This window comes from Dermacentor albipictus, chromosome 1, assembly GCF_038994185.2.
Source record: "Dermacentor albipictus isolate Rhodes 1998 colony chromosome 1, USDA_Dalb.pri_finalv2, whole genome shotgun sequence".
NCBI lineage: Eukaryota > Metazoa > Arthropoda > Arachnida > Ixodida > Ixodidae > Dermacentor > Dermacentor albipictus.
The window spans coordinates 521,093,093-521,120,428 of NC_091821.1; the positions used below are offsets into that span (position 1 = coordinate 521,093,093).

At 46.5% G+C, this 27,336-nt stretch overlaps 2 protein-coding genes across 5 annotated transcripts in view; both read right to left on the reverse strand.

The window, feature by feature from the left end:
• Positions 1-27,336, reverse strand: part of LOC139054908 (U2 small nuclear ribonucleoprotein auxiliary factor 35 kDa subunit-related protein 2-like) — a 303,026-nt gene that overhangs the window by 151,709 nt on the left and 123,981 nt on the right. The gene's annotated exons all lie outside the window — the stretch shown is intronic.
• Positions 12,629-13,539, reverse strand: LOC139058830 (uncharacterized). Its single transcript, XM_070536841.1, has one exon. The coding sequence runs from the start codon at positions 13,537-13,539 to the stop codon at positions 12,634-12,636; it is 906 nt and encodes a 301-aa protein (XP_070392942.1). The 3' UTR covers positions 12,629-12,633.

A 27,336-nucleotide genomic window follows, 5' to 3' on the forward strand; every position in this document is an offset into this window, starting at 1 on the left:
GCAGCTTTCTTTTCATCATTTGCTGTCCATAGGTAGTTCGACACGTTTCTACGTTCCAAAGTTCCCTACTACGTGTATCGTATAAAGGAGCTTTCTTAGACAGAGAAGCTAAAGCTGAGAGAAAGTTTATGTTTTCTTTCACATCCTTTTTATATGTTAAACACAGACGGTATGGATACATTTGAGTAATTCTCATAATTTCCAGCTTTTCAAACAAAGGCTGAGACGGATGATCTCGAGGAACACCGAGAACATGTCGCAACATTCTTTTTTGCATTGTAAGAATTTTACGTAAATTTGTAACAGCCGTAGTTCCCCAAACTAAATGTGCATAATTAATATGAGAGTGAAATAATGTATTGTAAAGAATAACCTTGACCTGCACAGGCAGTATCTCTTTATTAATGTACGTAGCTCCTACGACACTTGAAATCTTAGAAACAACATGTTCCACGTGGTCTTCCCACGCTAAGTTCTCGTTGAACACAACGCCAAGAGTTTTGAATGCGCGGAGTATTTCTATTTTTGAATCGCCCAACAAAAGATCTGTATTTATAAAAACGCTCTTATTCCTTGAACGGAAAAGTATGGCTTTCGTCTTGGCCGTGTTTATTTTTAATGCATTAGCACTTGACCACTCAGTCAAACGCGATAGAGAGCTATTTGCTTCAAAAATTAAGTCATTGGGACATGCAGCTGAGAAAAGCATAGTCGTGTCATCGGCATAAATGATATGTTTAACGTTCGGATTAATACATATAATGTCATTCAAATAGATATTAAATAAAAGTGGTCCAAGGATACTTCCCTGAGGTACTCCTGATGTTATTGTTTTTTTATCGGAAGAGAAACCATTGAGGTAGACATACTGTTGTCGAAAATCAATGAAGTGGCAGTGGCACCCAAGACGATAATGGAAGAGAGAATAGTCTAGAGGAATTTGAAATCCCACAAGTAACGCCGGAAGAAGTAAAGAAAGCCTTGGGAGCTATGCAAAGGGGGAAGGCAGCTGGGGAGGATCAGGTAACAGCAGATTTGTTAAAGGATGGTGGGCAGATTATTCTAGAGAAACTGGCCACCCTGTATACGCAATGCCTCATGACATCGAGCGTACCGGAATCTTGGAAGAACACTAATATAATCCTGATCCATAAGAAAGGGGACGTCAAAGACTTGAAAAAATATAGGCCGATCAGCTTACTCTCCGTTACCTACAAAGTATTTACTAAGGCAATTGCAAATAGAATCAGGAACACCCACGACTTCCGTCAACAAAAGGACCAGGCAGAATTCCGTAAAAGCTACTCAACAATAGACCATATTCACACTATCAATCAGGTGATAGAGAAATGTACGGAATATAGCCAACCTTTATATATAGCTTTCATTGATTACGAGAAAGCGTTTGATTCTGTCGAAACCTTAGCAGTCATGGAGGCATTACGGAATCAGGGTGTAGACGAGCCGTATCTAAAAATACAGAAAGATATCTATAGCGGCTCCACAGCCACCGTAGTCCTATATAAAGAAAGCAACCAGATACCAATAAAGAAAGGCATCAGGCAGCGAGATACAATCTCTCCAATGCTATTCACAGTGTGTTTACAAGAGGTATTCAGAGACCTGGATTGGGAAGAATTGGGGATAAGAGTTAATGGAGAATACCTTAGTAACTTGCGATTTGCTGATGATATTGCCTTGCTTAGTAACTCAGGAGACCAATTGCAATGCATGCTCATTGACCTGGAGAGGCAAAGCAGAAGGGTGGGTCTAAAAATTAATCTGCAGAAAACTATAGTAAAGTTTAACAGTCTCGGAAGAGAACAGCAGTTTTCGATAGGTAGTGAGGCACTGGAAATGGCAAGGGAATACATCTACTTAGGACAGGTGGCGACCACAGATCCGGATCATTAGACTGAAATAATCAGAAGAATAAGAATGGCCTGGGATGCGCTTGGCAGGCATTCTCAGATCATGAACAGCACGTTGCTATTATCCCTCAAGAGAAAAATGTATAACAGCTGTGCCTTACCGGTACTCACGTACGAGGCAGAAACCTGGAGGCTTACGAAAAGGGTTCTACTTAAATTGAGAATGACGCAACACGCTATGGAAAGAAGAATGATATGTGTAACGTTAAGGGATAAGAAAAGAGCAGATTGGGTGAGGGAACAAACGCGAGTTAATGACATCTTAGTTGAAATCAAGAAAAAGAAATGGACATGGGCAGGACATGTAATGAGGAGGGAACCGATGGTCACTGAGGGTTACAGACTGGATTCTAAGGGAAGGGAAGCATAGCAGGGGGGTGGGGGGGGGCAGAAAGTTAGGTGGGCGGATGAGATTAAAAAGTCTGCAGGGACAACATGGCCACAATTAGTACACGACCGGGGTAGTTGGAGAGGTATGGGAGAGGCCTTTGCCCTGCAGTGGCCATAACTAGGCTGATGATGCTGACGATGAACTTAAAATACAGTATAATATATATATATATATATATATATATATATATATATATATATTTGGCCTAACAAGACGAGAAGATGCCTGAACAGTTAAAGAGATTGCATGTTTGACCTGTTTTTGATTATGTGGACGATTATTTAGTGCTTCTTAAACTGCGACAACTGGGACTGACCTCATGTATGTAATGCACCGAGCATGTTTTCTCGAAGCCTCAAGCTTCTAGTTGTCACACACGAACTGTCCCAGAATGGCTTCATAAGGTTCTTAGATTTGACGTTGTACTTCTCAATGTGTGTGCTGGGCCAATCAACCCTGAGGCATAAAACCATTACTCCCCTATAGTTAAGCACACTGTAAGCTTGTAAAAAGAACGGTTACACGATCAAGTTTTGTTAACTGCCCAAGTCATGCTACCACATGGGTGAAACTAGCTTTCATACACAGACTTCTCGCTTATTGATGAGGGAAACCATAAGTGCCTCCTTTCATCTGTTGCAGACAACCTCGTGAAACATGAAAAATACTGGCAGCGATGAAACTAAAGTTTTGAGAAGAGAAAAAAGAAAAGTATCAATTATTTCGTATATAGTACATTGTTTCTTTCATAATTTGGAGACTGGCAAAAGGGCAGGCATAGACGTCATCTTTTCTGCACCAAGTTGCCTTGCTAGTCTAACCAAGCAGGTTAACAATGCAGCTACCAATATTCTGTATCTATATATGGTGCTTGGTCAGCAATAAAAACTAAGTTGTTAGTTCAGAACTCATGGCGTCCATTTTAGTTCAGTTCAGTTCAGTTTATTACCTTAAAGGTCCCCCGTAGGGGCATTACATAAGGGGTGGGTTTTTATAAGATAGCAAAACATCGTCATAAATAATTATTTAACAAAATGGTCGGTTACAAGTTGTGTGAACGAAGATGGACAAGTCGTATTAGCGATGTTGGCGGGAAGGCCATTCCAGTCTGTGGCGGTACAGAAGAAAAAGGAGGCTGCGAAGGTGGTTGTCCGTGCACGTGGGCGTGCCACTTGAAGTGGATGGCTGGTGCGATGAGATATGCGTGCTGCTGCTGTTATGTAAGGCTCTTGATTAAGGTTTTTCTAGTGAACTTGCCTTCCCTCTGCCTTAGTATTTCGAATCAACTAGCCCATCAACTTGAGCGCTTGAACACTACCAGCTAAAGACACGGCAGAACAGCAGGGCAGGCCTGCATCTTTGTCCTATGAAACTATGGACCACAAAAACACCTAGATTCAGATCACATAGACACAGAACAGCCTCCATAGGCGCCGACTACGGGGGAGGGCTGGAAGGTTTGAGCCTCCCACCCCCCTCCCCGAAGATTAGCAATGGGGTAAGGGGCATGTCTTCTGTTGTACAGTTTCGGCAAATCAACTGAAGAACTACAGTTTCCTAAAAGTTAAAAAGAACAGCACAGCCTTAAATTGCCATGGCTAAATAGATTTGTCCCGCACCAACAAAGGACATGGATGATGCAACAGAACTGCTGGTTGGCCTAGCTGGTGTTGGCCAGAAGAGATGTTTTTTGCTGCGAGTTAAAACACACACAAAAGGAAGACACATAAAGACAACACGGGCGGCAAGGATGATAACACCAAGAGTTTTAGATCCAGTTCGAGATCAAGGATCCCGACTGGCAACAGCAGCTTTCTGAACTCCTACTGTTCCAAGTCTCTGTGCAGAATTAAATAAACGGCCACTTGACAAGTGCAGGTGTTTCTTTCATACACATTCTCTTTTAAGACTTCCAACCCTGCCTAAACACCCAAATCAATTCTTTACTAGAAACATCAACTATGACATTACCTTTAAAGGTAAGCTCAGCAGAGACTATACATCATCCTTACGAATATACATAAAATGCTTATAGCAAAATGAAAGGGACTCTGAACTCTATAATAAACTCCACAGCATTAAACCCATCTTGAGAGAATGGTGTAGTGCCAGACACTGGGAACGGTCATACGAGGTGGTCTTATGCGATCCGGGAATTGGTCATACACACTTAACCCACAGCCACCGCTTAAGAAAGGGTGGCACTCTTCACACTCTTCACAGACCAGTGGGTCCCACCGGTCTGTGAAGAGTGTTGGACAGCTTATCATTGATACCGTATTTACTCGCATAATGATCGCACTTCTTTGTGAAAAAATTGATGCAAATACAGGGGCGCGATCATTAGGCACGGTAAATTTTCAACGAAAAGAAAAAATTTTTCCTCCCGCATTTGCTGTGGGATATCAACAGGTCGACAAACAGCCGGCTGCCACTGCAACAGTGTGGGACACCAAAACAAAAATGGCGGCCCACGGAGCAAGCCAAATGCGCCGAATGCTATATTCTTCTTCTCGTGAGTACATTACGTACACGGAAACAGTTTCTTCCGTATCAGTTATGAATAATATCGTTAATATCGGCACGTTTACGGCAATAACATAGCCATGTCTACTTTGAGGGGACAGAAACAGAGATGGGTGCACTTAGCTGCCTGTGACATAGAAACATGGCGGGCATGCTGCGAAAACTGCAGCATTTGTCGTCACTACAATTTTAATACGGCACATTTCCGCTGAGGGTGGGCAAATATCTTAGCTGTGTGACGAACGTCAGCGTATGAATAGGGTACAGTTCTAACATAGCAATGTGAACTTGCGATTTGTTGTGCGCCGACGAGGTGCAGGAAAGAGGAATCGAAAGGCGCCTCTTTTTGTGGTTGTTGACCACAACCATTATAAAGCCTACAAATAATCAAGCCAAAGCAAGTTTTTTTTTTTCATTGAAGTGCGGAAATAAACCCGTCAGGGGGCCATGGAGAACAGGCATGTCTCGTGTGTGCTCCCGCTTCTCGTGCCTCTCACTGTGAAACAAGGCCAGTGACAAACCCAAGTTTTGCACTGGTGCAACCGGCAAGATGAGAGAAATCAGCGGACGCTAGCCACTTTTGTATGAGTGCACGTTATCCCAAGATAACAAACATCATTCCTGACAACCACATGCCTGTCCAGTTAAGCCTAACGCCAAAACCAGCTCTCGCAATCTCATCGGAAGAAACACCTGTGCGCTGCATGAGCACGAGCACACAAGCATTTGTCCACGCTATGGCAAAAGCCCCTATGATGAGCTGAGAGGCAGCAGCGGCAAGCAAAATGTCAAAGAAACAGAAAGAAGATGAAGTAAATGCAATGCAGATGGAACGGACCGAAGGAAAGACCGGGGAAGGTACCTGGAATTCTGATGCAGAAAGCAGCCAAACAATCGAAGCAGAAAGTGCTGTATCACAAGAAACAAAAAGGGGCAAGAAGGACAGCTTGAATTCAGACGCCGGCACACACAAAAAAAAAAACCAATGAGCGAACGTCCAATCCAGCACCATCGCAGCAACAACGCAGACCCAGGTTAGTGAACCAACACCTACGTGACCTACCACAGCAGGCCACCAAGGCTCTCCTCCGTTACTACAACGAGTGCTGGAAGAAAGGAGAACTGCCTGCTGTATGGAAGCACTCGGAAATCACCATGATCCCGAAGCCCAACAAACCTCTCAGCTTGGAGAACCTACACTTGATCTACTTCACCTCGTGCGCACGAAAGCTTTTCGAACATATGGTGCATGACCGCATACCATGTTCGGCTTCAGGCAGTACCTCTCAACGCAGGACGTACTCTTACAAATAGAAGAAGGCCCCCTAGATCAACTAAACAATCAAAGTCAAAACTCAATAGTGGCAGTAGACGTTAAGGGAGTGAGCCTTTGATGTTAACCACAACGCAATCCTCAACAACCTCGAAAGCACCACTGCGGAAACTTTCTGATGGACTGCATGGCAACCATCAGGATCTGCAACATCCGCAGTGAAAGCTACCTACTTCTGAACAGAGGCACCAGCCCGCAAGGGTTGGTCATTTCACCTCAACTCTTCAATGTATAACTATGATCAAGCTACCCAAACTCCTCAAGACTATAACAGGTCTGTGTCAAGGGATGCATGCTGATGACATCACACTCTGGACCAGAGCAATGAACACTGGCAGGCAAGAAAGCAGCTTACAAGCCACAGACACCACCGAAAGCTATCTCCAAAACTGCGGCCTCCGCTGTGCCCCCTACCTCGTCCTGAAAGCAAGAACGAGATGCCAGCCACCCAGCTACGAAGAGCCTGACCACAGCGTCACCCTCAACGAGACAATCCCAAAAGTCGACGCTGTTGGAGATTATCAGATGACCTGGTGCCAAGAAGTGCACACACCTTTATCATCATCATGATACTTTTTGTCTTCGTCTCTCTTCGTCTCGCTTTTTTGGGTGTCTCGCGGCTCTGTTTTTCCTGGTGACGTGATCTTAAGTGGCCGGGGTTCTGCAACATATGGTGCCAAAACCCAGCAGCTAAAGCAGATGTTTGGGAACAACGAGTGGATCCCAACAATGTGGACAACTAGCGACAGTGCTGACGAGTTTCTTCTAAAAATTGCAGCCAGAGCAACTTGATCCTCAATGGAACTGCACTGAGAGAAGCAACGCGCAGAACCAGCTACCTTATGAGCGAGTAAGCTGCAATCTTCACGAAACATGGACCGCCTGAAAGCGAAACGATCTGCTAGACGAATCCAATCAACGAAAATCATGAATGAGGCGACAACACTGTTGGAGAGTAGATGCAACGACCGCATGGCGTTCAGCAAGGTTATAGACAAGCTCGTCGCCATCCGTGACGAGCTTCGGAAGATCAATGCCGAGCTTGAGGACGTGATTCCTGTCGAGGATCTTACGACGACCAGACCAGCATTATGACGACCAGACGCATGAGACCCTGACCTGCCTCCGGGGCCAGTTCACAGATCTCAGCGTCGGAAGCACGGTGCAGACTATTCCCTTGACGACGCTCAATACGCCACCTGCCCCAATGACAGTTGCATCATAGAGCTTCAGACCTCATTTACCAACGCTGACCATCAAGCCTTTCCATGGAGACGTGTGTCAATGAATGTCGTTTTGGGAGCAATTCAATGGCGTGGTCCACGCGAATACACCTCTGCACACGACTGACAAATTCCATTACCTCCACAACTACCTGGTAGGGGAGGCAGCTGCTGCCATTGCCGGACTACCAACGACTGAAGCGTGTTATGAGAGTGCCATCCATCTGCTAAAGCAGAGGTTCGAGGACAGGAACCAGATTGTACAGCATCATTTCAGAGCGCTCTGCGAACTGCAGCCTGTGACGTCTCCATCGAATACGAGGGAGTTGCGCAGGCTGTACGACGGAGTCCAGCTGAATGTGTGTGGCCTCAACGTCCTAGAAGTTCCAACTAGCAGTTTTGCGGCAATGCTCTACAACGTTCTGCTTCAATCCCTGGCACAAGAAATCGTCATGGCGTTCCACAACCATAACCGTCTCCAGGATGACGCACAAGGCATGGCATCCTCTGCTTCAGGGGAGGCAACCACAATGTCTTGCAAGAAACCCGAGCAGCTCTTGCGATATACACAGATAGAGCTCAAAACAAGAGAGCAGTGTGCTCCATCGGCATCCTTCTTCAAAGGCGGCGGGTCCCACAGAAAGAATGTGTCATCGTCATCAGTCCTGTATGCATCGGAAGAATCGAAACAAATGCACAAGGAATGTTTCTTTTGCAAATCTACAAGACATGCAACCGAGGCATGCAGCGCTACCTTGACCATATCAGAGAATAAGAACCGGCTGGCTCAAGCTATGCAGTGTTACCGATGTACTATAAAGGGCCACCACGCAAACGAATGCTGGCGGAAGTTGGTGTGCGCGGCACGCAAAGGCAGGCATGCTTCAACGATGTGCGACCCAGTTTATCGAGCGACAAGGGGCGAGAAGTCACATAACGTCGTATCTGATGCTACCAAGTCAATGAAGGCAGAGAGTCCACGGTCGACTGCCATTACAAGCTATCAACTTGACGAGGGCATTAATTTACAGACTTTTCGTTCCTGGATCGTCGGTTTCAACGAGACGTCTTACATCAGAGGCATCTTCGATGGAGGCAGTCAACGCACGTTCATTAAGGAGGACCTGGTGGCGCGGTTGGGACTAAAATCATTAGAGACACATGCCTAGCAGTGAACACGTTTGCATCAGACACTCCTTCTCATGTGAGAAATTGCAATGTCATCAAAGTTCATCTACGTAGTCAATTTGATTACAGCGAGCACATCATTGAAGCGATAGCCATGCCAGTAATTTGCCACGACATTCCTGCCACGGCTATGGAATGTTTCTTCGCAGCCAAACTATGTGAGCAAAGTTACCGGCTGTCAGACGATAAAACTGTGGCTCGAGGATGTGGCGAGAAAGGCATTAGCCTGCTCATAGGACCTGATCAACTGTGGAACATCTTGAGTGGCGACATCATATGCAGCACGGAAGTACAAGGATTGGTCGCGGCCAAGACCACTCTCAGCTGGACGCTACAAGGTCCTGTCATGAAAACGAGCTTCATAGATGGAACATCTGAAATGATGATCTGCATCCTGCGAGTGCAAGCTGGAGAAACTAAAGGATTAAACCAAAGCACACTGGAGTCCTTTTGGACCTGTGATGCTATGGGAATTGCGCCAAAGGAAGCAACGCATTGGCACGCAGACACGTTGGCTGTTTTCCAACGCTAAATTGCAAATATTGGAAAGCGGTTCCAAGTAGCTGTGCCATGTAACGAACCCGATATTGAGCTGCTACAAGGCAACTACAGCGTCGCACTCAATCATTTACGAAATCTGGTTAAGTGCATCTCAAAGCTCGAAGGATTGCTTGTGAGATACGATACGGCGATTCGTCAGTATATTGTAAAAACAGTTAAGGGAGTGTGGTATCCTGTGTTAACTTCTGGTTTCGGTTTTGGGTCTTTAGATCAGGGCGCCACTCAGCACCAAACGCTGCAAGTTGCCTTCCTGCTTCCCCTCGGAGAAATAAAAGTTCATTCTTCGTCTGGTACCCGACTGGAGAAGTCTGGCTCTTCCTTGCGGCGCTGCGCGCCCCAGCCGTTAGGCCTCATGCCGTAAACCTTTCGTCCGGCCACCCCGTCAAAGCTACAACAAACTGGCGACGAGGTAAACCGCTCACTTTACTTTTTACGTCCCCTTGCTTTTCTACTTCTGCTGCTCCCCTGCTCCCAGCATGCAAGACGCTACGTCCACTTCGACGTCGTCCACCGCAACTCCCCCGCCTTTGTTCAGTTCAGTTCAGTTCAGTTTATTACCTTAAAGGTCCCCCGTAGGGGCATTACATAAGGGGTGGGTTTTTATAAGATAGCAAAACATCGTCATAAATAATTATTTAACGAAATGGTCGGTTACAAGTTGTGTGAACGAAGATGGACAAGTCGTATTAGCGATGTTGGCGGGAAGGCCATTCCAGTCTGTGGCGGTACGGAAGAAAAAGGAGGCTGCGAAGGTGGTTGTCCGTGCACGTGGCCGTGCCACTTGAAGTGGATGGCTGGTGCGGTGAGATATGCGTGCTGCTGCTGTTATGTAAGGCTCTTGATTAAGGGAAGAAAAGAAGAACTTGTGGTACAGGGAAAGACTGGAAATGCGACGTCAACGTGAAAGCATTGACAAGCCCGATTCTGATTTCAGTGATGAAACGCTGACGTCGTATGAATATGAGGTATGAATGAATCTAACAGCACGATTTTGAACTGATTCTAATGCGTCAGTGAGATATGCTTGATGCGGATTCCAGATAGCTGACGCGTATTCCAGTTTCGGCCTGACAAGTGACTTATATGCTAGTAATTTTAAATCTGATGGGACCTGCCGTAGGTTCCGTTTTAGAAAACCTAAGGTTTTGTTAGCTGCAGAGATAATGCTAGTGACATGTGCGCGCCAAGACAAATCGTGAGACAGGGTTACACCTAGATATTTATAGGATTGTACTGATTCTAATGGTGTGGTATTTATTTCATATGGGAAGAAGGAAGGGTTGCGACGGCGGGAGAAGGACACGAATTTACATTTCTTGGCGTTAAGGGCCATCAGTGAATTGCTGCACCATTCTAAAACACTGTTAAGATCATTTTGGAGTGTAGTATGGTCAGATGAGTTATTGATAGAGCGGTAGATGATGCAGTCGTCTGCAAACATGCGTATATTACAGGAGACACACTGAGGTAAATCATTAATATATATTAAAATAACAGGGGACCAAGAACAGATCCTTGGGGCACGCCAGAGGTTACTGGAAGGGGACTTGATATGTTACCGTTTATAAAAACCATTTGTGTGCGATTAGACAAAAATTCAGTTATCCAAATTAGAACGTTAGGGTCCAAGTTCAACAGCTGAAGTTTTAGTAGCAAAAGTTGGTGGGATACTTTATCAAATGCCTTTGCAAAATCTAAAAAGATTGCGTCAGTTTGTACATTGATGTCAAGGTTAGTATGCAAGTCATGAACGAAAATAGCTAATTGAGTTTCACAAGAGAAACCTTTGCGAAAACCATGTTGTGAAGGGTGAAAAAAGTTATTACTGTCCAAGAAGGCAATGATTTTAGAGTAGATGACATGTTCCATGATTTTGCACGGCACGCTTGTTAGTGAGATGGGTCGATAATTTAATGGGGAATTCCTGTTACCGGTTTTGTAGACTGGAATGACCCTTCCCACTTTCCAATCACCCGGCATGTTTCCTGAAGAAAGTGACTGTGAGAACAGTAAGGATAAGTATGATGCAGCCATGTGTCTTGTGTTTCTTAGAAGTTTAGAGTTAATTTCATCAATGCCAAATGACGATGATAGCTTAGTCTTCTGGATTATGGACGAAATTCCGTCAGCAGAAAATGTGATGCATGGCATGTGACCTTCAATGTTGTACAAAGGTAAAGAAATGTTTGTTTCGATTTCTTTCGTAAATACTGTTGCAAATGCGGAATTAAAAGTGTCAGCGCATTCAGTATCGGTAATTGTCTCGTGTGTGTCATTTGTGAGCGTAATAGTGTGAACAGGATGAGGATTTATTACTTGCCAAAATTGTCTTGGGTTAGTGCGCAGTAAATTTGGGAGTGTAGTGCCATAAAATGAACGCTTTGCGCTGCGGATCGCAATCAGATATTCGCTTTCAGCTTTGTAGTACATTTCCCATCGATGCGAGTTCCCGTTATTTGTAGCCACTCGGTAAAGACGTTTCTTTTTATTTTCTAGTTTTTTTAAGGCGTTAGTAAACCAAGGTTTTTGATTATTGGGGCGAATGTGAACTTTAGGAATATATTTGTTAGCCAAATCTGTTAGCTTATCCTTAAACATCGACCAGTTATGGAATATTGACCGATTGCGATACGCGGCTTCAAACGTGGGGAAGAAAGTCTCAAGTTCGCGGTTAATTGCGTCATAGTCACCCTTTTCGTAAAGCCTTATAGTTTTCTTATGTGTCTTATTTGGTGTTACTGGAAAAGAGAAAGTAGCATGAATGACTTTATGGTCACTAATTCCTCGAAGGTGTGTAATTGATGAGAGGGTATTGGGATCATTAGTCAGGATGAGGTCCAGAATGGTTGCGGATTCTGGTGTGACACGCGTTGGCTCCGAAACTAATTGTGTGAGATTAAAGTTCAAACAAATGTCAATGAAATTCCTTGTCTCTGGGGGACCTACTATTGAAGAATATGTTAAGTTGCTCCAGTCAATGTTTGGGAAATTAAAGTCCCCGAAAAGTAAGATGGAGGCATTAGGGTAGATGGTCGTTAGTTGTATTAAATTGTTATTGAGCTCCCCACAGAATTCAGGAGTGGCATGTGGAGGCCTGTAGCAAACCCCCAGCAGCACTGTAAGTGGTGATGTGCGATATAGTAGCCATAGTATTTCGAGTTTTGACGCCATGTTAATAAATGAACACAAAAGTTGCCGGTGAACTGCTACAAGAACGCCACCGCCCCTTGTGCCTACGCGGTCAGTTCGATAAACCTGGAAGTCGGGTAGCTCGGCCAGAACTTCGGTATCAGTGACGTCATTGTGTAGCCAGGTTTCTGTTAGAATGAGCAAGTTGCTGCCTGTTAATGATACGATGTTAGATATAAGCTCGCGCTTCGGGAGATAACTACGTGTGTTAGTAAAGACTGCGGAAAACGAAAGATGTTTTCTAGGTGCAAGTTCCGGTTGATTCTTTTTTTGTAGAGGACGGGATGATTGCTACAGAATTTCTTTTACAGAGTTAGATGATTCATCAAAAACATATCGTTTAGGACCAATGTATAAAGTTTTATAGCGTAGAGAGTATGCAAGTGATTTAGATTTGGCGAAATGCAAAAGGGCCTTCCGTGCTTTCTGAGTCAGGCGAGAGAAATCTTCACCTACACTATAATTAGTTCCTTTCAGCATTCGGCCTTTTGACAGAAGGGCGTCTTTCGTTTTCCAATGTGCGAATTTTACTATTATAGGACGATTTCGATCTTTGGTGTGTTTTCCTAAGCGATGTGCCCGTTCTATATCTGTGGGGTTGATGTCGGTTTGTAAATGGTCACGGCAGATCTGGATTATTAATTCTTCAGATTTAGTAAATGTTTCATTTGTAGTGGGGTCAGTAATTCCGTGGAAGATCAGGTTATTGCGGCGAGATCGGTTTTCGGCGTCGTCGAAACGGGCCTCTAACGCTGTGACTAGGCGAGTTGTTTCAGTTGATGTTGTCTGCAGTATTTTTATGTCTTGGCGTAGAGGCATGAGAGCCTGATAATGGGCCTCTAAGTCGGTCATGCGCTTATTCAGGTCACTGATTGTTTTGTCTGTGGTGGTCAGCTGCAGTTTCAGGCTCTTTAGCTCCTGCACAAGTGTTGTTTGGCCTGCGGTTAGTTTCTGCAATTCGGCCAGTACAGTATCAAGGCTGGCAGGACCAGGGTTAGTCTCGATGTCACCAGATATGATTAGTAGCAGACGGATTACATGAATGCACTCAGTGGCAATCGCGATGCAGCACTGTGGGCTCGGGAGCTGTACCAGAAGATAATTGCTTGATTTTTTAGAAAAAGTGCATATGTTTTTGCTATATGTTCTCCGTGCCCAGCATGGCATTCGCACCCCCCATGCGGCCTTTCCTTGCATTACCCGGTACTCCTTCGGTACCGTGGCTCACATGGAAACGTTCTTTTTGCATGTTTCTTCAGGCGACCGGATGCGAAGCATTACAAGACGAGAGGAAGAAAGCCATTTTACTGAGTAATTTAGGCTTTGAGGGGCAGCGTCTCTACTATGACCTCGCGTCGCAAACGGACCAGACGGCCGCTACGTTCGAAGACATTCTTCGCATCTTTGACCAGCACTACGAAGAAAGCTCCAATCCGCTGGTGCATCGCATTATCTTCCGGGACAGGAAGCAAATACCTGGGGAAACCTTCCAGGACTTCGTCACCGCGCTACAAAGGCTAGCACCTGCTTGTGCGTTCGGCACTTGGCACGACAAGTCTCTTCGCGACCAAATCCTCTAAGGTGTCGCATCAAAAAGAGTACGGGAACGGCTGCTATATGAAGGGTCGTCCCTCACGCTCAAGAAAGCCGAGGAAATTGGACGAAGCATGGAGCAAGTTGACAAGGAACTTCAAGTCTTCAGGAGCTCGTCTGTTCAGCACGTCTCGACGCAACGCCAAGATGGCGTCACCAGCCATCTCCTTCCTTGCCCGGGCGCACAAGATGGCGGTCCCCGCCCCACTTCTCCTTCGACCCGGCGCCTTCAAGATGGCGATCAACGGCATGGCGGACAGTCGCATCCTCGAGTGGCCAGCCAACGTGACGCCTGGCCCGAACTCTGCGAAGCCAGTCGAGAATTCGCACCCCATTGCTACCGATGTGGTTTACCTCACCGCATCACATCCGATCCAGCCTGTCCGGAAAAGCACTTTACCTGCCATGCGTGCGGATAAGTGGGACATTGTGCTTCGGTTTGCCGTTCGAGGAACCGAACGCAGCGACAGCCTCCTGCTTGAACGCAGCTTGTTTCCGTTACCGCTGATACAGAATCAGCCTCTACAGTCCCGTTTGTGCTTACAATTCAAGCACCGAATTTCCGTCCAGCAACAATTCGCGCCGAAGTCCTCATTGCGAATACTACACTTAAGTTGCTCGTGGACACAAGAGCTACAGTGTCGCTGATGAACAGCTCCCTATGGGAAACCAGCGCTGGATAGGCGGCGCGTCGAAAAGAGTGCGTTGCACGCCGCCCTGGCGACGAGACGCGGCATATTCCAGCCTCCCGACCAGACGACACACACGTGCGCGGCCGTATTATAGTTCGTATATTTCCATTTTCGCGCCGCTTCAAGTGGACAGTTTTTGTAAAGAAGCTAGCACCATCAAATTAAGAAATGACGAAAGAAGCTTTTTAAGCTTTATATATTTTTCACAGTGTGTCGCGGCGAGCACATGCGTTTCTTTAACGGTTGCGCCTAGCTGCCTCGCAAATCTAGCAGTTGCGGCTCCGGTCGTGCTGCGCTATGGTTTTGGAAGTATTAGTTGGCCTGAAGACATTCTATATTTCTCTGGCTAGCCATAAAAAATTCTTATGTTACTCCACCACAGCAGTCAATGGAGAAGAGGGAGAGAGTAAAACATCTTTATTAATAATATTTGAATGGCGAGAGCAGTGTGGGAGGAACCCTCAGTCCAGGGTCCCTAAGATGATTCCAGCGATGTTTCGAGCCTGTTGTATCATGCTCGAAGGACCTCGGGAGGTCCGTCACGGAGGGCATCGTCCCACAGCTCTTTGTTGCGTAGGGGGTAAAGGAGAGTTGGCAAGGGAGGAAAGAGGTTTGCAGTGCACTCAATCATGACGTGGAAGATTGTGGGCGAGCTGCCACAGCCAGGGCAACGATCTGCATAACAGTGTGGGTAGAATTTATTGAGAGAGACAAGATTAGGAAAAGTTGCGGTTTGTAGCTGGCGTAATGCCACTGCTTCCTCCCGTGAGAAGGATGGCAGTGGTACGGCGTGGGTGCGACGAATGCGTGTATAATGATGGAGTATGTCTTTATAACGGAGCAAGGGATCCCCCCACTCTGAACTAGTTGCCTCACCACGCCGCGTCGCTCGGAGGGAAATTTCTCGGGCAACCGCATGTGCGCATTCGTTACCTGGCAGCGAGGTATGACCAGGGGTCCAGAGTAAGTGGATGCGGGGAGCTGTGGTTGGTGTATTTTGCGGGATCTGTTTGGGAATTTGGTGCGCCGCTCTTGGGATGCCATGTCCTGATAGGAACGCCCGGCATGCCTGTTGCGAGTCCGTCAATACGTACACTTCCTCAGGAACATGGATGGCGTATCGAATTGCAAGAGTGAACTAGGGTGGTTGCTTGGGCTAGTTGGTAATTCATGATCAAAAATAACGTACAGCGCAAACGACAAGGACAGCGAAAGACGACATACACAGCGCTGAAAGACGACATACACAGCGACACAGCGAAAGACGACATACACAGCGCTGTGTATGTCGTCTTTCGCTGTCCTTGTCGTTTGCGCTGTACGTTATTTTTGATCATGAATTGCAAGAGCAACACCGAGAATTTCTCCGTAAGCGGCATTTGTTCCGCGCATTGCAGCAGAGTCTCTCAGGGATTCGGTGCCATAAAAAACTACCGAGGTATAGCCCTCTTGAGTGCGTGATGTGTCCGTGTATAAAGTGTGTGTTTCCGGGATGTTTGCAAGCATGTGGCCAATGTATCGTACACGGGCTTTGCGCCGCACTTTGTCATGCTCTGGGTGCATATTACGTGGCAATGGAGAAGAAAGCTTTATCGCATCAGCTGACTCGCGCAAGCAAAGGTTTGAATGCTCCGCTACTGGATCCATAACAACGCTGGCTACATTTAGCATTAATTACATAAATTTACCGGATGCATCTCAGCTCTGAGTCCTCATCCGCATGCGCATTTTTAAAAACACATAGGCAGCTTAGTCGCGCGTGCGCCGGCAGTACGCGCACACAACTCGTATTACAAGGCAGCTTCCCTCCCACATAATTCTTGGCAATGAATGGATAATATTTACCTTTCGTATCTTTCGCTTGGTCCGGTGGCGTTGGAAGGGGCTTGGCGGTGGTATTACGAAGGAAAAATGGTTGGTACATATGCCGGATGGTGCATGCTATTGCTCATTTTGTTTCCAACGAAATGCCAACTGCAGATTCTGCTGTTTGGTACTGTCTGCCACGGCTTACCGTCTTAACTATCGAATAAACCAAGCAAACACACGAAATTCGATTTAGAAACCAGCCCGACACCGCTTGACCGGGCGACAAGACGGGAACTTACTCCGCTCGCCTGACTGCTTGGATCCAACGCCCCCTCTATTCTTGTTCGTAGGGTTTAGATGGAGAGACGCAGTAGGATACATCCTCCGTCATCCCGACGTAGTTGTGGCACTTGTATACGCAACAGTATCGTAGGCGTCCTTTTGTTTTCCTTCGACTTTTAGGGCATGCAACGCCACTACCAGTAGCAATTTTCGTCCGCAGGGAAGGCTGCATTGTGCACGTTCTGACCGCCAGGGCGGCGCTGCAGGCGTCGTGAAAACTCCAGCGCTGGTTCCCCATATGAACAACATTTCAAGGTTTTTCCATTATCTCCTTCGAGTCTTCGACTCAAGAATTATTCGCAGCAAGAAATTCTGCATTCAGGCATTTCTCCGTGCTCGTCAAGTATCGCAACAACGCTGCAGTAGTGACATTTCACATCACGAACCAAGGTACTTCTCTTCTGGGCTTAGATGCCATTCAAGCTTTGGGAATTGACATTCAAGGGTCTTCGCTCACATGTCAAGTATCAGGACTTCCAGCTGACCCAAGCATTCAGCCTCCGTCTCTTCCGCACAACGCTCCAACAGAGTTCGCCCATCTGTTCTCAGGGAGATTGGGACTTGTAAAGGGCTTCGTCCACAACGTTCGTCTCAGACCTTCAGTGCAACCAGTCTCAGCGAAACTGCGTCCTCTAGCTCTGGTTCTCCGGGAGCAAGTCTCTGCCGAGCTGCAACGCCTGGAATCAGCTGATGTCATCGAACGAGTCACTGCGTCCGAGTGGATTTCTCCGCTAGTCGTCGTAAGAAAGGAGGACAATTCCATTCGACTTTGTGTCGATCTTCGAGGCCCCAACAAGGCTATCACTGACGCCTTTCCACTACCGAGAGCTGACGAACTGTTGCATCGACTCGCTGGTGCTACTGTCTTTAGTAAGTTGGACTTGCAGTCCGCTTATCATCAGGTTTTATTATCCGAGAAAAGCCGTGAGCTTACTGCTTTTATAACTCATGACGGTCTTTTCCACTTCAAGCGTGTGTGTTTCGGTTTGGCATCTGCACCATCCGCTTTCCAGCAGATCATGTCATCTGTTCTGAAAGACTGTCCAGGCACCTTGTGCTACCTTGACAATGTGCTTGTATGGGGTCACACTCAGCGTGACCATGACAGAAATTTGCAAACAGTCCTGCCTAGGATAAGTAATGCAGGCATGCAGCTCAATTACAAGTGCATATTCAGTGTCCCAGAAATAACTTTCCTAGGACATAAAATTTCCGCAAATGGCATTTCGCCGATGGATAGTAAAATTCAGGCAATCGTGGAGGCACCACAGCCTAAGGACAAAAAGGCTCTACATTCATTTCTGGACCTCACGGAATATTATGCTAAATTTATCCTGCAGTATGCCGACGTAGTGGAACTGCTAAGGAAACTCCTAAGGCAAGGACAAGCCTTTGTCTGGGATCGGGATACTGAATGCAGCTTTCAAGCTATTAAAGACGTACTTGCATCACGTCCGGTGGTACGCATGTTTCAACCGCATCTGCCTATTGTTGTAACGGTTGATGCTTCTGACGTTGGCATAGGAGCTGTCCTACAGCAAAAATGCGGGAATGAGCTCTTTACAGTAGCTTTTGCTTCTCATATGTTATCTTCCGCAGAACGACAGTACTCCGTAGGCGAACGGGAAGCATTCGCATGTTTGTTTGCGTGTGAACATTGGCACGTTTACTTGTGGGGTCAACAGTTCCCTCTACGAACTGATCACCAAGCTCTAGTCGCATTGCTATCTTCAAAGGGTCCTGGACAGCGACCGTTAAGAATTTCAAGGTGGAATGCAAGATTGCTGTATTACAATTTCTCCATTCAGTACTGTAAAGGTGACCAAAATGTCATTGCGGACACATTGTCACGCACGCCTACCTGTCGCTCCCAAATGTGAACCAGCACTAGATGAAGAAATAGTGTCTTTAGTTTCATCTTGTATTACAAAGGAGGAATTCCAAGCAGCCACACAGGCAGATCCAGTGTGCCAAGCATTAAAAGACAAAACAGTAAAAGGATGGAGAACTGCGGCGGACCTTCCGCCAGAGTTACAGGCGTATGCTGCTGTACAGTCCGAATTGTCCTACATGGATAATCTACTTCTCCGAGGTGAACGTATCGTTCCTCCTGCTTCCTTGCATCAGACACTCTTGACTATGGCTCATGACGGTCACTTAGGCATCACGAAAACCAAGCTCAGATTGAGAGGCATCTACTGGTGGCCTCACATGGATAGGCAAGTTGAGGAACTTGTGGGAAACTGCTTTATGTGTCAACAAGCAGATAAATCTGCCAAACCATCTTTTGCACCATTACAACCTGTCGAATGGCCATTAAGACCATGGGAAAAGTTAGCCATAGACATAATAGGCCCTCTTGATCGTGCTCCACAGTATGCTCGTTTTGCTTTGGTCATGGTTGACTATCATTCCAAGTGGCCCGAAGTTGCTTTTATGCCTTCCGTCACATCGGAAGCCATCATGCTTAGTCTCATGTCCATATTCAGTAGAGAAGGATTTCCCGATGCTATAGTGTCCGAAAATGGACCACAGTTTGTTTCTGCACAGTTCGAAAACTCCCTGAAGGAAAGAGGCATTAAGCATTTCTTGTCCTCTCCTTATTACCCACAGGCCAATGGCCAGGTAGAAAGATTTAACCATGTCCTTAAAGAATTCATAGATTGCTATTTTGGAACAGCGAGACCTCAGACTAGCGGTCTTAGAATACTTGGCAATTTACAGGTTTACTCCACATATGACTACCAGTGTGTCTCCAGCTATGCTGCTCCATAGTCGACAACCACGAACTCGGCTGGACGTTGCAAACATGCCTCCAATTCATCTTGAATTTGCTTCTCCAAAGTTGCACCAGGAAGTGCAGAGTAGAGTACGTGAAAAACAGGAAAATACTAAAAAGTATGCGGATTGTCGTCACGCAACTAAATGTCCTCAGTTTCAGCCAGGCGATCTGGTTAAGGTACGTACTTCACGGAAATCTGGACCTAAATACTCCAGCCCGTTCAAGATTTACCGCAAAGTAGGTCAAAGTACTTTCCAGCTTGAAAATGGCAAGCGCTGGAACGCGTCTAAACTGGTGAAGTACTCGGTACGTCAGGGGGAAGCAAATGAAAGGAGTCATTTCAATGACGGAGCATCCTTTAACGATGGTTTTCCACCTTTTCTTCCAGTTCCTACTGGTACTCATTTTCCTGCTGCAACCCCTTCTTTGCAACCATCTGTCTCACAACCACCACCTCCGGGTTCACCCCGTGCAGAACAGTCTCCTCAACGTCCGTGTGACACTCCTCCCCAAGACACTGCCCCTGAAGGCACTCAGGTCTCTGACACGCCTTCCAGTCCCAGTACGAGTAATACTTCTGCTGTTCCTCCTCTACAACCTGAACCAGTCCTCCATAGGTCTACACGCCATAGACAACCTCCGGAACGGTTTAAGGATTATGTTTCCAAGTAGCTTGTTGCCTTGGGTTACTGTCCACAGAGGTTTCAACCCTCCCATGAGAATTCGGCTATTAACGCCAAAAGTATTTCCTTTCATGTTCGTTAGGTGAATAGGATATATGTAGTATCCTTCAAATGGGGGGATTTCTGGCAGCATAAACGGTACTATACGCACGCTGTACTTACTGCTATACTGCAGATTTATCAGTGGATCCTAGCTGTAGGACCACTTTTCTTCATTTCTTAGCGTACCCACAGAAAGGATACCATACATTTCTTGCAGCATAAACATGTATGCACATTTTACTATGGTGCTGACCACCATACTAATTTGTCTTTCATGCCAAAAAGTTTTTAACATTGAAAGTAGTTAACATTCTTAAGGGCGGACTATGGAGTGTAAAGTGCTTTTATGCACAATGCCAAATCCACGACAGCCACAGAGACTGTCTCAAGTCAGGCTCAGGGCGAATGAGCCACCCATCAGTGCTGTCCCAGGGGGCACACAGATGTTTGTTACTGTCTACTTTTGTACTTTGTGAATTCCTTTTGTGTTATCGGTGTGTGCAAGGCTGCATCTCGTTGTCCGCCCAAGACGGGTACTGAAACTGCAGAACTGGAGTGCAATAATTCATTCAGTTTTCATGTTGTGTGTATTTTCAAAGGGGGAAGCCAAAGATATCATTTTCTATTGTGTAAAGATGACATCACTATCATGTATGTTACAGTGCTAACATGTGTTCTTTGACTCGTGACTTACTTTTGTTGCAAGGAGAGCGAGTATAGCATTTTTCCTTTCAAGGGAGAGGTGATGTGGTATCTTGTGTTAACTTCTGGTTTCGGTTTTGGGTCTTTACATCAGGGTGCCACTCAGCACCAAACGCTGTAAGTTGCCTTCCTGCTTCCCCTCGGAGAAATAAAAGTACATTCTACGTCTGGTCCCTGACTGGAGAAGTCTGGCTCTTTCTTGCGGCGCTGCGCGCCCCAGCCGTTAGGCCTCATGCCGTAAACCTTTCGTCCGGCCGCCCCGTCGAAGCTACAACAGGGAGTCCAGACAAAACTACTTATTGTGGGCTAACTTGTGCCCTAGGGGTAAATAAAAAGTACTGCCACGTTCTAAACAGGAGATCAGGAATGCCTTCGTCTTCTCTCTTGAGCGTCGCTTCACCTCTTCTTCTTCTCGTAGACGCCGACAACGGCCACCTACGATGCAAGTGCGTGCGGCGAAAACACGCGCCATTATTTCGTCTTTTCCTCCAATACGCTTGTTCTCTTGAGGGGGCGAACCTGCACGCATTGTTTAAATATGTTCCTGCCTTGTATCAATATTGTTTCCAGCGATGCTGAAGTTGTACTTGACCAGGAATCGATAGATGGCTTAGTATGCTACATGCCACACAGGGAGGTTATTCGAGAAGACTCACTCACAACCAAGCTCCGCGTGGTTTTTGATGCGTCATCTCACGCCAAAGGAGAGATCTCTGAACAGTTGCCTCGAAACTGGCCCGAAGTTAAACCTGGGCTTACTGCAGGTTCTCTTTCGCTTCAGATGGTATCTAGTGCCCATGACAGCAGACATCGAGAAGGCGTTCCTGCAAGTGGAAATACGAAAAGAGGACCGCGACCTGTTCAGATTCCTGTGGTTTGACAAAAGTCCTGCTGTTTCTTTCAAGGAAGAGTGGTAGAGGTTTGGCGTGTGACCAGATTACCGTTTGGATCTACAGCAAGTTCCTTCATGCTTACGGCTACTATACAGCATCACTTGAAGACGCAAGTTCATCCCGAGAAAAGGGTCATAGCACAGCTACTTCAGAAATCCTTCTGACGTGCTATTCGGAGCGAATGACTTAGAAGCAGCAGCGACTCTTTACTTTACACGAAAGAGCTTACGGATGATGCTGGCATGCCTTTAAGGAAATGGAGCTCAAGCTGTAGGCAACTAGAATGACCGTTCGACTCCAATGATGCTCATAGCCCTCTAGCCTATGAGAACGCTACATATCAAGAGAGAGTGCTAGGGACGGGTTGGTCGAAAGCAACAGATGCCTTCATCTACAACTCTGAAAACATCTTTACTTTCTTGGAGGAGGCAAAGGACACTAAGTATTTTGTCCTCCAGACAGTGTCGAGGATCTATGACCCATTAGGATTTCTCGCACCATACATAGTACAAGGAAAAATGCTGTTTCAGTAGTTATGGGTTTCAAAGGTCGACTGGGACAAAGATGGCACGACTAAACAAACGAGTTGATCCATTTGTCGAAAGTAAACGTTCCCCGTCACCTCATGAGCAGAGTTGCAGAACCGCATGACCTTCAGCTACACGTTTTCGTCAACGCAAGCACAAAAGCGTACGGAGCTTGTGCATACCTTTGTGTAGAAGATGTGATTGGGAGCGTGGCTAGCACTCTGCTTGTAGCCAAGTCAAGGATAGCCCCACTGAAAGCTCTATCCTTGCCAAGACTAGAGCTAATGGGTGCATTAACAGGAAGCAGGCTGTTAAAATATATAGTGGAAACCTGCGGAGATCTAATGCCAAGAGCGCAATGTTTTCTTTGGACTGATGCAAGCATATTGCTTGGCTAGTTACAGCGAGCACCTTTGGCTTTAGACGTCTTTGTGAAGAACCAAGTCCCAGAAATTCTGTCTATTGCTTCGCAGTGTAGCTGGCGGTGTTGTCCAGGAGAATACAATCCTGCTGATATGCTGACCCGAGGTGTTCCTTTAGACGCACTGGCTACCGAAGTAGACTAATGGCAAGGACCAGCTTGGCTGAGTAAGGACTCAGAAAAATGGCCAGCTGTGAAGCATTCACTACCCCTAATCAATGACATCCTAGGAATAACAGCAACAAAACCAACGACGCTTCACTCTACAGGAAATGCAGTGCAGTTAAACCCACTGCTAGACGCCACGAAGTTCAGTTCACTGCACAAGCTTCTCCGTGTCACCGCATGGGTGCAACGCTTTGTCTCCAACAATAAAACTTGGTGCTGGGCTAGTTGGTGATGCATTCTTTAAAACTGATACTAGTAGCGCTAAATAGGACGGACACACGGTGAAAAGACGACACGACGACTGTGTCATCTTTTCACAGTGTGTCCGTCCTATTTAGCGCTAACGTCAGTTTGTCTCCAACGTTAAGTGCAAGATTAAAAAAGCGGGAGTTATCTCTGCTGAAGAAATATTAGCAGCTGAGAGATATTGGATTCGGCAAGTTCAAACTGAATCGTTTCCTGAGGAGAGAAGTTGGCTGCTGGAAAGGCAAGGTCCACCCAGTATGGGTGGATCTTGCCACCCATACTGGGTAGCACAACTACACCCATTTCTTGACGAGAGCAGGCTTTTATGTGTCGGAGGAAGACTACAGAACCTCACAGACAGCTGGGACATGAAGCATCCATTGCTACTTCCAAGTCGACATCGTTTCACCGAGCTGGTATTTGCGGATGCCCATCCTCGAGTCATGCATGGAGGAGTAACGGCAATGATACACAACGTACTCGAACGATTCTGGGTCCCAAGAGCACAACAAGCGGCAAAGAAAGCAATCAATCAATGCCTGCTATGCATCCGTTTTCATATAAAATCCACTGTGACACCGTACCCGCCACTTCCAGTCTGCCGGGTCGAAAGGACAAAACCTTTCAACACTACAGGACTTGATTTTGCCAGACCATTGTATGCGAAGTCATCCGAGAGCTCCGACAGGAAAATGTACGTCATACTTTTCACATGTGCAGTACAAGAACATTGCATTTGGAACTGGTCCTGGATATGTCTTCACCTGCGTTTCTGTTGGCATTCCGGTGTTTCATTGCAAGAAGGAGACTCCCAAGTACCATTTACTCCGACAATGTCTTAACCTTTAAGAAAACGTCGCGGGAACTACAAAAAATATGGAAAATACTACGACAAGACGACTTCCAGGCTTACATTAGGAACCAAAGAATTCAGTGGAAGTTCATCATCGAAGCGGCCCCATGATGGGGAGGCTGGTGGGAACGGTTGGTCGGAACCATACAAATGGCACTCCACAATGTTTTAGGTCGAGGTTGTCTGTGCGCAGAACTTTCAACTATTATTAGTGAGGTTGAAGCGGTGCACAATTCACAGCCTCTAACATATTCTGATAATCAGGCAGGCGAGCCTATAGCCCTCATGCCAGTGCATTTCCTAGTGGGCTAGCAACTTACGATGCTACCAGAAGGAAAGACATTGTCAGACCTAGTAACAAGCCATGATCGCAATGACTATCAGCGACGCTTTCAACATCTACAAAAAAACGAATTCTGGAAGCAATGGAAACATGAATATTCGCTGCAACTACCATCGGCTCATCGCTCACCCACGCATCACCCAAGAAATTTAAGGGTCGGCGACATCGCAATAGTTGACATTCCTAACACGTCCAAGTTATTCTGGCCACTAGCCCGGATTCAAGAGGTGCACACGGGCGCCGACGGATTTGTGCGCACCTGTTTAATCCGATTACAGGGAGGCAAAGTCTTCAAGAGGCCAGTGCAGAAGCAACATCGTCTAGAACTAGATGTCACCACATTTGAGGCCCCGGAGAATGTCGGAGATTAACAAATGACGAAGAAAAAGAATGGATCATGTATCGTGATCTGATACTAAGCTTACCAGCGCAACCCACGTCATTATTTCTACTCGGCATGAGACGTGGCCTTTCTTTTTACTTTTTCGTCTTTGCTCTTGGCATGTTTTCATAAGCAAGTGCAATAAAGGACGCAAGCAGTGCTTCCCCCTTCACCATGTCGGCCGGGTCAATGCTTCGCACACACCCCTAACGCACGAAACTTTACATGGTGTCAGAAGTTGTAGCCCAGTGCAACACTTTCCAGTGGGAGCAGGACTTCGGGAACACACAGGAACAGACATAGACGTGCTGAAGCCACTGGAACCACTACTCATGACAGGTGATATGGACAAGAATTGGCAACGATTTAAGCAGATGCTGGAGCTCTACTTTACGGTAACAAAGTCGCATGACAAACCCCTGAGCAAGGCAGCGAAGACAGCAGTACTACTGAGCTTAGCAGGGGAGGACACATTAGAAGTTTTCAACAACTTCTCCTTCAGCGAAGGTGAAAGCAAAGAAGACTACGAGACCGTCATTGTTTAGTTTGACGCATACTGGGCGGCTCAAACAACCAAAGTGTACGAGCAGTATCTGTTCCGGAAGCGGATGCAGACAGCGGGGGAGAGTTTTGAACAGTTCACACGAGACGTGAGGGTGCAAGCCCGATCGTGAAATTTCGGAGAGCTAACAGACTCTATGATTCGTGACCTAATTGTGATTGGTATTAGCAATGAGAGCCTCCGGGCCAAACTCCTGCAAGACAACGAGCTCACGCTGGCTAAAGCCGAAAAAATATGCAAGGCATTAGAGGCAGCTGCTTTGCAATGCAGCTGCTTTGCAATGCAATGCTTTGCATGGGCAGATAAAGTAAACCAAGTAGATCCAGTCGCTGTCGCTCAACCAAGCATCCAAAAACATTCAGATGCTCACGTTGTGGCAGAGAACACAGGCCACGCGACTGCCCAGCTTATGGCAAAACTTGCAGAATCTGTAATGCAAGAAATCACTTTGCTGTTTGCTGCAGAAGAGCGGGGCGCGTAGGTGAGCTCCAGGATGACGGTGATGGCAACGACTTTGAAATTTTAGATGTGTGTACCGGTAACATGCGGAATGAACGTGATTGGATGGTGATAGCGAGTCTTCGCAGCGATGAACTCAAATTCAAAGTCGACACGGGATCTCAAGCTAACTTCATAACGTATTCAGCCTACAGGAAGCTGCGACCAATGCCACCTGTCAAACGTAGCAACACCACTTTGCGATCATACGATGAGGCCATCATCAAACACCTAGGTGTCATCAGCCAAGAAGTAGTCATCGGTGACAGACGCCAGCATTTGGACTTCTTCGTCTCCAAGAAAGGAAGGCAGGCACTGCTCGGGCTCAAGGCAAGTGAATTGCTCGGGCTAGTTACCAGGACAGTTGATGCAGTGGCAGCAAGCAACTCCGAACAAGCAATGCAGGAATTCGGCAAGCTATTCGAAGGTACCGGCTACGTACAATGACACTACAAAATGGTCCTGTCTGCGGATGCTGTCCCAGTGGTTCAAGCTGCCCGACGAGTTCCTTTGGCCCTAAAGGAACCACTTCGCAACGAGCTGAAGCGGATGGAGCAAGCGGGCATCGTGACAAAGGTCAACGAACCGATTGAATGGGTAAGCCCATTGGTAATTGTCAAGAAAAAAGATGGAAAGTTGAGGGTTTGCATGGGTCCCAGGATAATCAATGCTAGCATGAAACGGGAGCACTACGAAATTCCAAGGCGGGAGAACATAGAGGCGAAACTGGCCGGTGCAAAAGTGTTCAGTCGACTTGACGCGAAAGCTGGTTTTTATCAAATTCCTCTCGATGAAGAAACGTCAAGAATCTGCACCTTCGCAACTCCTTTCAGAAGGTATAGGTTCTTGCGGATGCCCTTTGGAATTGCGTCAGCGTCAGAAGTATTACAAAAGACTCTGAGCGAAATATTCGATTCCTTACCGGGCGTTCATGTGTATGTAGATGACATTTTGATCTGGGGAATCTCGCAGGAACAACATGACCATCGGTTGAGATCAGTACTCGAAGCTGCTAGGCAAGCTGGTCTTAAGCTAAACGCAGAGAAGTGCAAGGTTGGTGTTCACGAAATCGAATTTCCGGGTGATATTATCTCGAAAGATGGCATAAAACCCAACCTACGGCTGATCGAGTGCATGAAACAGATAACCATTCCGGCTGATAACCACGAAGTGCAGCGTCTTCTGGGTGTAGCCAATTATTTTTCCAAGTACATGCCCTCCTTGTCGCAGAGGATGTCTTCTTTGCGCAGCCTAATCAAGCATGATGCAGTATTTGCATGGACACCAACCCACACGCATGAATGGCACAGTATCTGTGAGAGCCTTGGCCAGCAGCCACTGCTAGCTATCTTTGACCCTCAGAAAGAAATGAAAGTGACGTCAGATGCATCAATGAATGGTTTGGGTTCAGCTCTCATGCAGCGTCACGGAAGTGAATGGCGTCCTGTGGCGTATG

What these genes read in the sequence shown, in the direction of transcription:
- LOC139058830 (XM_070536841.1), bottom strand. Translation starts at nt 13,539, where the DNA reads ATGCAAGGAAAGGCCGCATGGGGGGTGCGAATGCCATGCTGGGCACGG.